This window comes from Abramis brama (assembly GCF_963993115.1).
Source record: "Abramis brama genome assembly, chromosome: 3".
Lineage (NCBI taxonomy): Eukaryota > Metazoa > Chordata > Actinopteri > Cypriniformes > Leuciscidae > Abramis > Abramis brama.
Window position 1 is genome coordinate 58,946,694 of NC_139965.1, and position 13,322 is coordinate 58,960,015.

Genomic DNA, 13,322 nt, shown 5'->3' on the forward strand with positions numbered 1-13,322 from the left:
TTAAGCTGTGTATCAGTAGAAATCCGGTAGTATTTTGGAATGACCGTGCTTCCCTCCCTCATGTCCCCCTGAGACCAGAGATTTCTGTATTGTGTGTCTGGAAAAAAACCCTCCGATGATGCAAAAATCGTCATTTAGCTCATCAGAGGCTTTTCTGTCCAGAGGCGAGAGACTCCAGCCAGTAGGAGGAGCTCGTCCCACATGTCTTCAACCCGCCCATAGGGGGATCTCACGATAAAATGCCGTCTTTTCAGTTTCGAGTAGTAGCCTAGGGGTGCTTCTCATTTCTTATTTGTGCATCCTCGTTTCCTTTCCTCGCTTCCTTTCCTCGCGTCTCAGCTCCGCCCCCTGTAGGATGCGAGGGAAGGCTGCAAGGAAAAGACGCGAGGATGGAGGATTCGAATGTAACTTTTTTTTATACATTGGAATACTTGATCACTCGAGCGTCACTTCATCGCATCATCAGCAGCGCTCAAAGGATCTGCCCTTATGTTGTTGAAGTTTGTTTATTTAAGAAATTCATAATAAATAATAATAAAGCAAGATACCCTGTTGAAATATGTGAGATGTGTGGTTTATATAAACTGCAAAGGTAAAGTATAAATTAAAATGATTGTGACCGATGTGAAGGGGGAGGATAATTTAGACGTGCGTCACGTTTAAGTCGATAAAACTCTTCCGCATAGGATACACCTGTGTATCCTCGCTCATGACTCCTCAGGAAGCCTCCTAACTCCTCGATCCTTGACTCCTCGCGGTGCAATTAGAGAATTGAGATGTCCTTCAAGATGGCTGAGCTCGATCGGTTTCCGGGTCATAGGATGGAGGACGGAGGAGCGAGGAGACAAGGAGGGATATTGAGAAGCACCCTAGTTGTCTCATTTCTTCTGATACTGTCCTCTGTAACCGGTAGGCGTGGCTTGGGAGTGGCCTCGTAGGGCAGCGAAGCAAGTGCATTCTGGGAGTTGTTGTCTTTCATCCACATGAGCCAAAAATACATTTTCTGGTCTTTCTCAGTCTAGAAGGCACCAATTTCTAAAATAATTTCACATTTCTACTACATAAATGACCCAATTCAAATACACATTCATCTTTCCAGCGGTGAAATATCCCTTTAATGCAAAGAACAGCCAGAACATTCTGCTAAATATCTCATTCTGTGTTCCATGCATGTAGGAAAGTTATATGTGTCTGGAATTAAATGAATACGAGACTATTTAAATGTTTTTAATCATTTAAAATATATATACACACTTAAAGCTATATTGTAAAACCCAACTCTCCAATAGCTATTAGGTGCACACAGTGATACAGTCTCTGCTCACAGGAGAGAACAGGGTGGCAGGTCATGGTCCCTGAGCTCAGGTCATGGCTGACATTTATTATGGAAACATGGGAGAATGGATGCATGAGCCTTTCATCTCACATGTGCACTTCGCACCCCTGAAGCAGCAAAACATATTGCACAGCACGTCCACTCGACATAAAACATCCATAGCATTACATGATGTAATGAGTAACTGAGACTGACTGTGCAAGCAAGGCAGCGTTAGTGTTGCTGAACTGCTCGATTCAGGGGCTCCCATGACCAGGGGGTGTGGAATAGTCAACAAACAGCAGATGAATGTGAGAAAGGGAAAGCATTTTAACAACAAATATTTTTGCAAATCTTTGAAGAAGATGTGTGTAAAAAAAAAATAAAAAAAAGTATATTGGTCTTTAATTTAGTTAGTTGATATGTAGTTTGTAGGGCCAGTGATATATAAGAGACTCCACAAAAAAGAAAAGAAAACCAAAAAAAGTTCCTAGAAATATACTTATGGTCATGTAGATGTAATTAGAGCTGGATAAAATTAGGATTTTTTGTTTAAAATACAGATCATGATTCTCCCACAATAGACAACTAAACCAAATAACATGCCATTTTCTAGAGGTTCTGACAAAATGTTAATTGCTGCAGTCTATTTAAAAAATATTTAATTAATTTGAATTAATAATTTTTTTTGAAATCGGGTTGAGTGAATGATTCAATGACACACTCATAAAGACTTGTTTTTGAACGAATCTCTTAAATGAATGATTTAATGACAAATAAATGTAACGTCATGTGTCGCCACCTACTGGTGTAACAATGTAATTAATACAATCTTTATTTGAAGCGTCAAGTTACTTTCAAAATGTTATTTTCTCTATTTTGATCGCTACCGTAGACATGAGTGTTTATATTCGAACAATAAACTTATATCTCAGTTCTTATGTGAAAATTTTAATTATTGCAAGACAAAAAATTAATGATCCTGTGAAGCGGTTTCAAACCTACATGACAACTGCTCTCTCTGGATCAGAACGCATTCAATAGTTCAATCGCTGTCATTTAGGAATAAGATCATGTGGGTGTTTGAATCAAGATCATCTTGTAAGCTCTAATTATCCCAAACTATACCATTACGATATCAAGATCACCCTGAAGTTTCTGAGACGCAACATTTTCATGCAGCATTCAATGCCAATACACATAGATTTGTAAACTGTGAACTAAAGTGGTGCTAGATGCTGCCTGGATTGTCTCCTACACAAAGAAATCCGACATCATTCTGTCGCTGAAATCTTTAACAATTCCCTCTAATCTTCTTAAAAGGATCTTTCCAGTGACACTAACCTCATTAGAGAGAGTAACTCGACACACAATGCCAGAGCACAAAGATGTTAAACACAGCATACGACTAACTAAGCATCCTTGAATGGCAGCTCTTTATACATTCGGCAGTACAAGAAAGAAGTATGAATGAGATCTTGTGATTTTCTTGATCAAACAATAATGTCCCACTTTTCACAGCGGCCTCAAGGGCTTAAAGTATTGTGCTTGTCAAATTGAAAGAACTGCCATTGTAAAGAGATTCATGATGGTCCCAATGGCCACCCCCACATTACTTTATACAACAGCTGTTTTTGCAAAAGTTGTAGGCTAAATAATTTTTAATTTCAGAAAAACAATGCGCTGCACATGCTACAGATTATGCAAAGTTTTCTAAAAAAATCACAGCTAATTGCTGCAAGTTACCACCCTCATTCTGTACCGTGAGAGAGAGAGAGAGCTGTTCAAATGATCAGACCACATGCCCTAAACTGACTACACCGCATCCCAATTCATAACATCCACCAACTGACCACCAACTGAGCTACAACTGACTCCCATAGTTCACAGCATTAGTTAAGAGATTTGTTCAAAGATTTGAAATTTGCCATGTATTGTACCTGATATCCAAAATAACCAATATTGAATCGAATCGGAATTGAAATCGAATCGAATCGCAAGCTTGTGAATCGAAATCGAATCGAATTGTGAAATTTGTGTCAATACCCAGCCCTAGTATTGATGTTGCTTAATGAACATGTGGATGCTCATTTCCACTCACTTTTAAAATGTCCGATAACTTTTGCCATCATCTACTCTAGCACTAAAAGGCATGGTGTTAGAAAATGGCAAAAGAAGAGTTGAGAGTTCACTTTTCTATTATGCTATTATGCTATTTCTTCTTTCCTGTAATAGATCTCAAAAAGTATTGTTATACATATTTCATATGATACATATCGGGTTAGTTCGCCCAAAAATATATATTTTTTATTTTTTAACAATATCTTTAGATTTCTTCAAAACATAAAAGGTCTCATTATTAAAAGTCCATGTAACAAAAAACCTTAACACAAGTTTGAGCTTTCATTTACCATCGTGCAATAGAGTTGCACACGTGATCTTATTCCTAAATGACAGCTTCAAATAAAGATTGTATCATTACAGCATTACACCAGTAGGTGGCGACAAATGATTATGAAAAATCATTGAATCATTCATTCAAGAGAATCGTTCAAAAAACCTGATTCATCCAGTAATGAAACAAGTGAAGTGTTTGTGAGTGAGTCATTGAATCATTCACTCAACCCGATTTTTATTTATTTAAATAATTAAATCAAATTACTTACATATTTTTAATAGACTGCAGCTATTAAAATTGTCAGAACTTCCAGAAAATGTTTCCTCAGAATTGCGGGGATATTGTGATCTCTATTTTAAACATTAATTTTTTTTTTTATCCAGAATCGTGCAGCTCTAATGTGCATTGATCAATTGTTTTTGAATAAAAGCCTAAATTAAATTTGTACATAATATAAAGTGATTGTGTTTCTTCAGAAGACATTTTTGAGTGAACTAACCCTTCAAATTAATTAAATTTACAAGCACCACAACATTGAGGAGGAAAAAAAACAACGTTGCTTATCATAGTGGAAGTGTGACCCAAATAATACTTTGTATTTTCAGTAGTGCAATTAAGTGAATTGTGACAAAGTCCTGATTTCTTCACCAGTTCTCTTTCGCCTCAGTGGAACTGGGAGTGCTGACAAGCTCCTTAGTGTGTAGGAAGTTAAAGACTTCATCCACTTACAAAGCAACCCCTCTCCCCCCCTTTCATTTAGCCAGATCATTTGTTCCCCCTTCTCTTTCCTATGGCCTTTTTTCTTCGGCAGATTCGAGCAGAGCACCTTCCAACCCCTCGCAAAGCTACACCCAGACTCCATCGCTGGCATTTAACACATGATCTCTCCAACCTCCGTTTGGAAGCACTGCGGCAACTTGAGGCATTCAACAGTCCTCTCTCATTTATTCATTCCTTCTCTCATTTATCGGTCTCTGTTTGTTTATCCCCCTCTGTTCTGCCCTCTAGCTTTCTCTCTGCTCACATTGAGAGGTGAAATGAGGCATGCTGGAAATTTGCTGGCTGACAATGGAGGACAGCTGCTCTCACTGCTCAAGCCTTTCATGAGCTGAATTAGCAGTGCTAGCTCGCTCGCGCGCTCGCTCCCTTCCCCCACCCTCACTGCTGGCTTTAACACCCATCCAGACATACTCGCAGTCGCCATGCACAAAGCTGAGGGAAACGCACCACGGAAAGGCTTTGTTTCATAAATCTGCCATTGCTCTAATTGCTGATTTTTTTGCCACCTTGTGTTTTACTGCATTCCTTCTCGCATGCTGCATCATAAGCTAAAATCATTTTAAACGGCATTAAAAAAAAACAGTGTTGCACCATCCAAAACTATCATCAATACTAAAATTTAGAGGTCAACCAGTTGGATTTTGCAGACACCAAAAACAAAGGAGGGGAAAAAGCAGATTATCTATTAATCAGTCAATAGTTTATAAAATATATATAGATATGCATCTATTCTTTGAAAAATAGGCCTACAGGAATTCAATTTCCATTAAATACCAATGCGCAATTAACCGTCACAACATAAACGGCAAAAATGGACCAATTTTTTGCACAAAGAAATCACTGCATTCTTACTTCAAGTTTGGAATCTTTTAATTGCATAATATCTACTTGACCCGAGAACCAAGTCATGTGAACAATCACAGAGAAGCAAACATCTCTTTTTGTACTGATGTTTCCAAGAAGATTGCACACTATAAAAATCTGGGAGAGTACAGGATTTGGCTTAGATTTACAACATTTGGGTCATCATCAATATCTGAAATTATGGTTACCTACCTAATCTACCACAGATTTATTTTGTCACACCATGCTACTGAAAAGACAAAAAAGCTTAGGGAGTGTCCTTAAAATGGGCTTTAAAACCATCTCCAGAAGACACATGGTAGGCTCTTTATGGTGACTGGAATTTCAATGTTGGCAAATCTACGCAACAAAGCACAACATTAGCAAACATAATCCTGTAATGAATATGACAATCCGCATTTGTTCTTTTAGTCGAACGGCATGCACTTGCAAAACGTTGGGCTACATAATTAAGTTTTTAACACGGTGGAAGCCACAACGGTTTCTTTCCACAGATAAAAGACCAATGTAAAAGCTACAAACAAACACTGTCATCACTTATCTGCTTAAGACCTGAAACTGGATTTGAAGCTTTAATTGGAATTTCCTTCCTAATTTTAATGATTCCCAGAATCACAGTTGTTGTTCTGTTCAGATTAAAAGCTTGTGTAGATGCAGATAAATGACCTTCTTCCAACCCTTCCCCCACAGCAAGTTTAGGCCAGTGGGTTCGAGGGGTCTGAGGTTTTTTCCTCCCCTCCCCCCCAAACACATCTTTGGCTCCTGGGATTAACAGCCAAACCAGTCCGAAACTTCCCTCTATTCAAAGACCGGAACGACAGGGGGGAAAAACAAGCCAAACTAATTTGTAATGTAATAATGTTAGCATAATACTGTAAATACGTTTTTATACACACTGTGATGATTTTTTTTTTTTGGAACAATATCTTTTTTTTTAAATGACAGATCCATGACCTAACAGTTGAAACACCATGATTACCTTATTTGGGTAATGCGAGTTTAAATCTGGTCCTCTCTCTACTTTCTGATCAAAAGATTTCCGTCACAAAGCACACACGATGTCAGAAACAGGAGGAAACAACTCACTTGCATTCAGGAGGATTAGGTCGTTAATATTGACTCAAGTTATCAATACGTCAATAACACAATTTGCAGTAGCTGCTAAATGGCTGGAATACACAAGCGGGCAATCCGCGCTTACCTTTTCATTTTTCATCTTCTTCAGAACTCTGCATTCCCCATCAAGCTCCTCCGGCTCGGATTTAATAGCTAACGGAGAGACAATTCCAACAGTTTCCAGAGCGTTATTCCCAAGTTGCTCTGTCACAGCAATGTCTGCGTTCTGCGTATTGTCAAAGGGCGTGTTGCGTGTGCTTCCAAACGCCTGAGCGTTCACAACTATCTCCTTCTCAATTGCCACGACTGCAACTGGTGCGCTTTCGCTTTTTTCTTTCTTGTTTTTCCCACTCGATACTTCCTTTTCCTTTTTGCTGTTTGGCACACCGCGTGAGGCCTTGGCGCCCTTCTCGGCACCTTTGCCCGTAGCGGAGTTGCCGCCTCCTGAACTACCTGTCGCACCGGTAACCTCCCCTTGGGTCCGTCCCTGATGCTCCTTTTTTGCTCCATCTGCAGCTGGAGACTTGCTGCTATTGTCTTTAGAATTTTTGTTGCGTTTGGATTTGGATTTGCTCTCTTTGCCCTGAGGGGCACTAACTGGGCTAACGAACTTGATATTGTCTGGCAGAGCCGCTACTGCGCTGGGTGGAGCTGCCATTCCCCCTCCGTCCTTGGTGCCAGACATCTCGAGTTTGTCCTTCTCTAGGTCAGCGTCAAGGTCGATAATCAGATTTCCAACCCCGATATCCCACTCATCACCGCTGTCGTAAGTGTCCACCGCATTCGAGTCCACACCTTTCCCGCCTGCAGTGCCACCACTTAGGGACATTTTAGTGCCAGCGGCCCAGGTTTGTCACAGTAACGTCTGATTTCTCAGACTGCCAGGGTGTGGGGAGAAGGAGAACAGTGGCCTCAACGTATTGATGTCAACTTCCCAGTCGCCCACATTTTGCCCTAGAGGAGACACACACAAAGAGGGATTATCTGTCTTGAAATTGTACTCTGAAAATGAAGCGGTAAGTGATGAATATGCAGCACTAAATAAGGACGTGGCTTACCAACACAAGAGCAAATACACAAAACGCGAGCGATAACTTTGAAAAGCAGGAGAGTTATAGTGTCCCAAACAGATGCAATCAATCTTTTCCATGTTAATTTGAGAAACTCAACAGAAAGGCATGTTTTCTTGTCATTATTTTCAGGTACACATTTTTATCTCATCGCAATCGATTCAAATTTCAGTAGCACTTTATTTTACAGTACTGTTATTTTCAAGTACTTTTGGTTACACTTTATTTTAAGGTGTCGTTGTTACAGTGTAATTATATATTTAAGCACTGAGTAATAATAATTAACTACATGCACTTACTATAGGGTTAGGGTAGGATTAGGGTTTGGTTGAGGTTTAGTTGCATGTAATTATGCATAATTTACTGTTATTACTATGGTAAGTACATGTAACATATGTAACATGGACACTGTAAAATAAAGTGTTACCGTACTTTTTATAGTAATAACTGAGTAATAACTACATACAAACCATAATCCTAACCTCAACCCATGTTAAGTCCATGTAAGTATGGCTGTTCGATTATGGCAAAAAACAATAAAGCTAATTTTGGTCAATATTGAAATGATATGATATGAAACGATATGATCAAAGTCTTATTTCATTATACGAGTAATTTCCAATATCAGTAAAATTTCACAATTATCGACAGGCTACTTCAGCAAAAACTAATACTAGGTTAACTAATGTAGACAATGTTACAGAAGACAAGTAAACAGAGAGCAATACATTAAGAACAAAGAAACGAATCAAACAAAATGGACAAAAAATATAGCTAATGGCCTACAACAGAAACTGAATGTAAATGTAAAAACACTGCATAGTCTTCACTGTATACATTAAATATAGATTAATCCTTATCAAAGCTACAAAAGTTATTAATTCAAGAGCAGTGAGTGATTTTATCTTTGTCTTTTGTTGTTTGATGAACATTAATGTCAGACTGAAGCAGGAATATTAGGCTGCTGTCACTTTAGGAGCTAATGCACGGATCCAACATACTGTTACACACACATGCGTTTTCTTTCTCAAAGACATAATCAACTGTGTTTATGAGGATACTTCCCAAAACGCAATTTTAAAATGTTAAAATGTAGGCGATTCAACAGTTTAGGCGAACCCCACAGTATTCTCTGCTAATGAAAGCACAGAAAGACGCCTGGGGAACAGTGTCTCTTTTGCGGCTTAATGCGCTTTTAATAACAGTGTTTAATATCAAACAAACATGTCCCATAGTTTGGCAACAGTAGACTATATTTTACAACACACACTTATTTGGCTGATTTGGATGTTAGGTTTGGCGCAGTGAGGAATGCACCGTTTATGTGGCAGCAGTAAATAATAGTTGAACTCGATTATCTTTAACTCGATTATGTTTTCATAAACGTTGGAAGCCAAAATCCAAAATCAATTACGATTAATTGCACAGCCCAACCATGTAGTTACCTTTTATTACTCCGTTCTTTCTTGGGTCGGAACACCGTAAATGCATGCACTGTTAAATTAAGTGCAACCAACATTCCATAACTTATTAAATCATTTCTGCAACTGTGGCATTTGACGATTCAGCGATGGCAAAACAAAGGAAACACTTGCATAAGAGTCTAGAAAGAACATTTTACCAGTTCTACTATTCATCCAGATACAAGTGCAGTTAGTAAAGATATATAAAGTTATACACTACAACATTCACGGACATCAAAATGGATGATGATTTGGTTGTTGTGATGATGGTTAACTTTAAACACAAAAAATAAAAAAAAATAAAAAATATATATATATTCATTAGTCTAGTGAAAGAGATTGGCCAGGACAATTAATCATTCATTCAATTATCATTTATCAATATTTGGCCATTTTACAGCCGTTTACACCCGGTGTTTTAATGCGTCTCTTTTGTCCACTTTCCACCACTTCTGTCCTGATTTCTTCGAGGGGAGGGTCTATGGGCGGGTAAATGTTTGGGCTTTTTCAGATCTTTCAATCTAATGGACAAAATAAGCTCACGCAATTTAAATATGAACGTGACCGGAGACGACGGAACACACGGAGAGCATCAGCTTTAGTTTCTGCTGTGACAGACTCAAGATCAGCCGAACGCTGTGAGTGTGTGTTAGAAAACATTGTGTTTGGTACGTTTTTCATCTTCAAACCAAACTTGGGTCTTCAGTCGACAAAGTTTAAATCCCGTCTGGCTAGAGCTCTTCCCATAATGTTAATAAAGAGAAGATGGTGTTTTGTGGCTGTTTGAACACATTCGATCACATGAGCGTCTACACTACGAAAGCAATCTGGTCGAATGTGTTTTCAACTAGCTCTGGAAGAGGTCAAACTCGAAACGTTTTAGACCCCGTTTACACCTGTGTTTAGTGTCGTCCACCTGTGACCCGATCGACCAAAACGCATCTTAATACCAGGTGTGAACAGAGCCAAATATCATTGAGTGAAATTTCCTTCTTTTGCCAGTTCCAAAATCTGCCAACAGTCATAAAAACAGATAATAAACAGTTTTATGTTGCGTATGGCAGCTCTGCTCTTTAGATACAGGCCGTTAAAAAATATATTATCACTTGACCACTGTTCAGTTGTTAAAAGTATATATCTTGCAAAAAAGATTAACAGAGTTACACTGAACAACGAGCAAAGATTAGATAACAATGGCAACATTTTTGCAAAGACATTCACTTCTAAATAGAAAACAGACCTGTGAAATTGTGAGCATTTTGACCTATATTATGTGCCAAAGTATTTGGTTAAGAACATGTGTCTGCTGAAATTGGGCTGCTTTCAAAGCCTGATGTTTGATGTCTAATTAAAGCAGCCATTCTTTAACACAGGTCATCTCTGCTTAGCCGGGGTACGGCCAAATAAGCCAACACAAGTCAAAGGAGCACGCACTTTGACCTCTGACAGCGTAAATAATTAACACTCAAGTCTGCAGCATTTGTCTTGCAATGCCAATGAGCTCAGAGCTGGAAAATAACTCAAGAACCCGCTCACGCTAGATCTGTAAGCATCTGATAAACTCTTGTTACTCTATCCATATTTGAAATGCTTCACCAAGCTTAACTGCAGATCAGTGCAGCGAGCGGATGGCTTTGTTCATTAAGCTGGAGCTTATATTAGCCTTTCATTTACTTCCATATACATTTCACAAGTCTCTGATCATCACAAAAGCCTAATAGCGGCATTGAATGTGAGCGATATCATTTCAGACTCTAATTCCCTAATCAAGCATCTCGCATGAATCAATAATAGTGCTTCTACTTCTGAAATACAAACTTAGAACAATGATGTTTTATTTCAATGGTCAATCCTCAAATAAAATGTATACCAGTGTTTATTTCATTCCTTTAAAAAATTAGATACATGTATGCATGTATGATACTTCTTAGAAGTGTGTTAACAGGAAAACATTTTTGTACTTTGTTGTTATAAATTATATATCGAATTTTTGGGTTATTAAATAAAGAATTATTAATACAATGCTTAATGTCTAAAATTAGCCAAAAGACATATTTAAAAAGAAAACTGTACATCTTGTGCTTGAACGGACATGTATTCACATGAAAAACGCTGGTCTCAACGAATATAGTAAACATAATATGTTAGGCTGTATCTTAAGTGAACAAACAGTTGAGAAATAAAATGCATGACGTGTGCATTCGTTCTTAAAGTGACAGTAGCCTAATAAACCTGCTGACATCTGTGTCATTACTGTTCATCAAACAACATAAGATAAAGAGAAATCACTCACTGCTCTGGACTGAATAACTTTTGTAGCTTTAATAAGGTTTAATCTACATTTTATTTATACAGTGAAGACTATGCATGCAGTGCAATTTTATATTTGATTATTAATTTTCTCTACCTGAAAAAGACAGCTTTACTTGTCTTTAACAACATTTGAAATGTATATTATTCAGGCAAGTAGTTTTTGGTGTCACAGCCTTATTTATTATTTATTTATTTATTTTTTGTTTTTGTGGTGGGACAAGTGAAAATTTTAGATACCATATTTTAGATACCAAAATATAGATACCATATTCATACTAAATCATAAAAGCTTTTTGAATCTAGTCTTACAGAAACTTCCTAAATCCTAGATTTGAAAAATGGTTACTGTTACTAAACATTCATGATAGGATTCTAAGTTAGGATGATAATTGGGTTGCCATTTAAATAAAGATTTGTTTTCCACCATAACCGAGCCATTGGATTCCCTGTAACTATGCCTCGTAAATGCCGATAGCCCACCAAGAACACGACGCAAAAGCTCGTGTTGATCGCAGGCCCCTTCATTGACTAGCAGAATCCCAGATGGTCATTGGTACGTCTAAAGACTGCAGCTGTTCTGCTGGAACAAACAGTCGAAGAGGTCAAAGTCAGTGTACAACATCTGCAGCTAACCTGTCTGTGTATGTGGACTCATGTTTGATCCCTCAAAGTCCAGGAGACGCACAGCTTATTCAATCCGCTGCTTTTTAAACATGGCATTTACAGAATGAGTGTTTTGGGATCATGAATCCCGATATTTTTCAGCCTTTTGAAAATGTATGATATGCATCTTGATATTTATCTGCTGTAAAATGACTAAAAGTGGCTAAGGGAACTATTATATTGAGCAAAGAGCTGGTGTTGCCAAGTACATTTAAGAGGCTAAACTCAAGATCTGAAATACAGTGAAAATCTAAGGCATGCTTTTCACAGTTTTTCACTATATATATATATATATATGATCATTTCTTTTTATGTTCACCAATGTAATAGTGATAAATAGGTATATTTCACTAAAACATTTTAAGCATCTAAAATGACGCTTGAAGAACATTTCTGATAACGGTGATGAATTGTTGAATCTGTGTTTGGAAACATTATAACAGTTAAGCGAAATTGATTCTAGAAAGAATAATCTCATACTAATGAAATGAGACATGCTGTCTTTAGGAAACTTAATGCCAAATAAACAATAAAATCATCACAATATTCACAATGTTTACATTGTCAATGTAATAATATCAAATAATCAGCCCTATTGACACCATAATGTAACAAGGCTTCAAATCTGCATTAGAAAGATAAAGCACAATCGCACCGAAGTGCATAACAGAGCACTTGTAACGTGCAATAAAGATCGAACGCTGAACTGAATGATGTGCATAGCTTGAGCGGTGACAACTGTAAATTCATAATGAGTGTATGGATCTTTCTAAGCATTCACAAACATTACAGCGAGAGCTACAGCAATGCATCTCTATTCCACCGGCTCGGACATATTGATTTCCCTGGACTATCCCGACACAGGATCAGAGAACGTTCAATATCAAAGCTTGGGGCGCTACACTATATATATACATGGGCTGAAAAACATTTTACAAAAACATCTGTCTAGACCAAAGCTGAGCAAAAGTTTTCCAGTGTAAAGTATGGAGAGTAAACAACATCTAGCTCTGGCCTGCAGACAAAACTCAACTCAACAGCTCATAAAGAGAGAAAACAATGTGTCTGAGATCCAGGAAATAGATTCGCCCTCGGGCTGACTGCCAACTCATCTCCACATGAGCACTCTACAACATTATTACTGATAAAAGCCAATCGTATTGAAAGCAGATGATGTAAAATGTCACATATTTGCCTGTATTTGGTGTCAAGCCTCCATTCATAATATTGCAATTTTTTGGGACATAGTGTCACAAACCAGTACCGTCTAATAGACGTCAAAACCCGCCGGTGGTTCCCTCCACATTTCCCTATGGGTTTTTATAATGCGGTTTGAGTAA

General features: G+C 37.9%; 1 protein-coding gene across 3 annotated transcripts in view; it reads right to left on the reverse strand.

The window, feature by feature from the left end:
- The window catches only part of znf609b (zinc finger protein 609b), a 57,654-nt gene that overhangs the window by 41,122 nt on the left and 3,210 nt on the right, over positions 1-13,322 (reverse strand). For all 3 annotated transcript variants that reach the window (XM_084107596.1, XM_084107597.1, XM_084107595.1), the window contains exon 2: positions 6,559-7,427. In XM_084107596.1, the coding sequence (XP_083963722.1) occupies positions 6,559-7,302 (744 nt within the window). In that variant the 5' untranslated portion in view covers positions 7,303-7,427. The remainder of the gene's footprint in view (positions 1-6,558; positions 7,428-13,322) is intronic.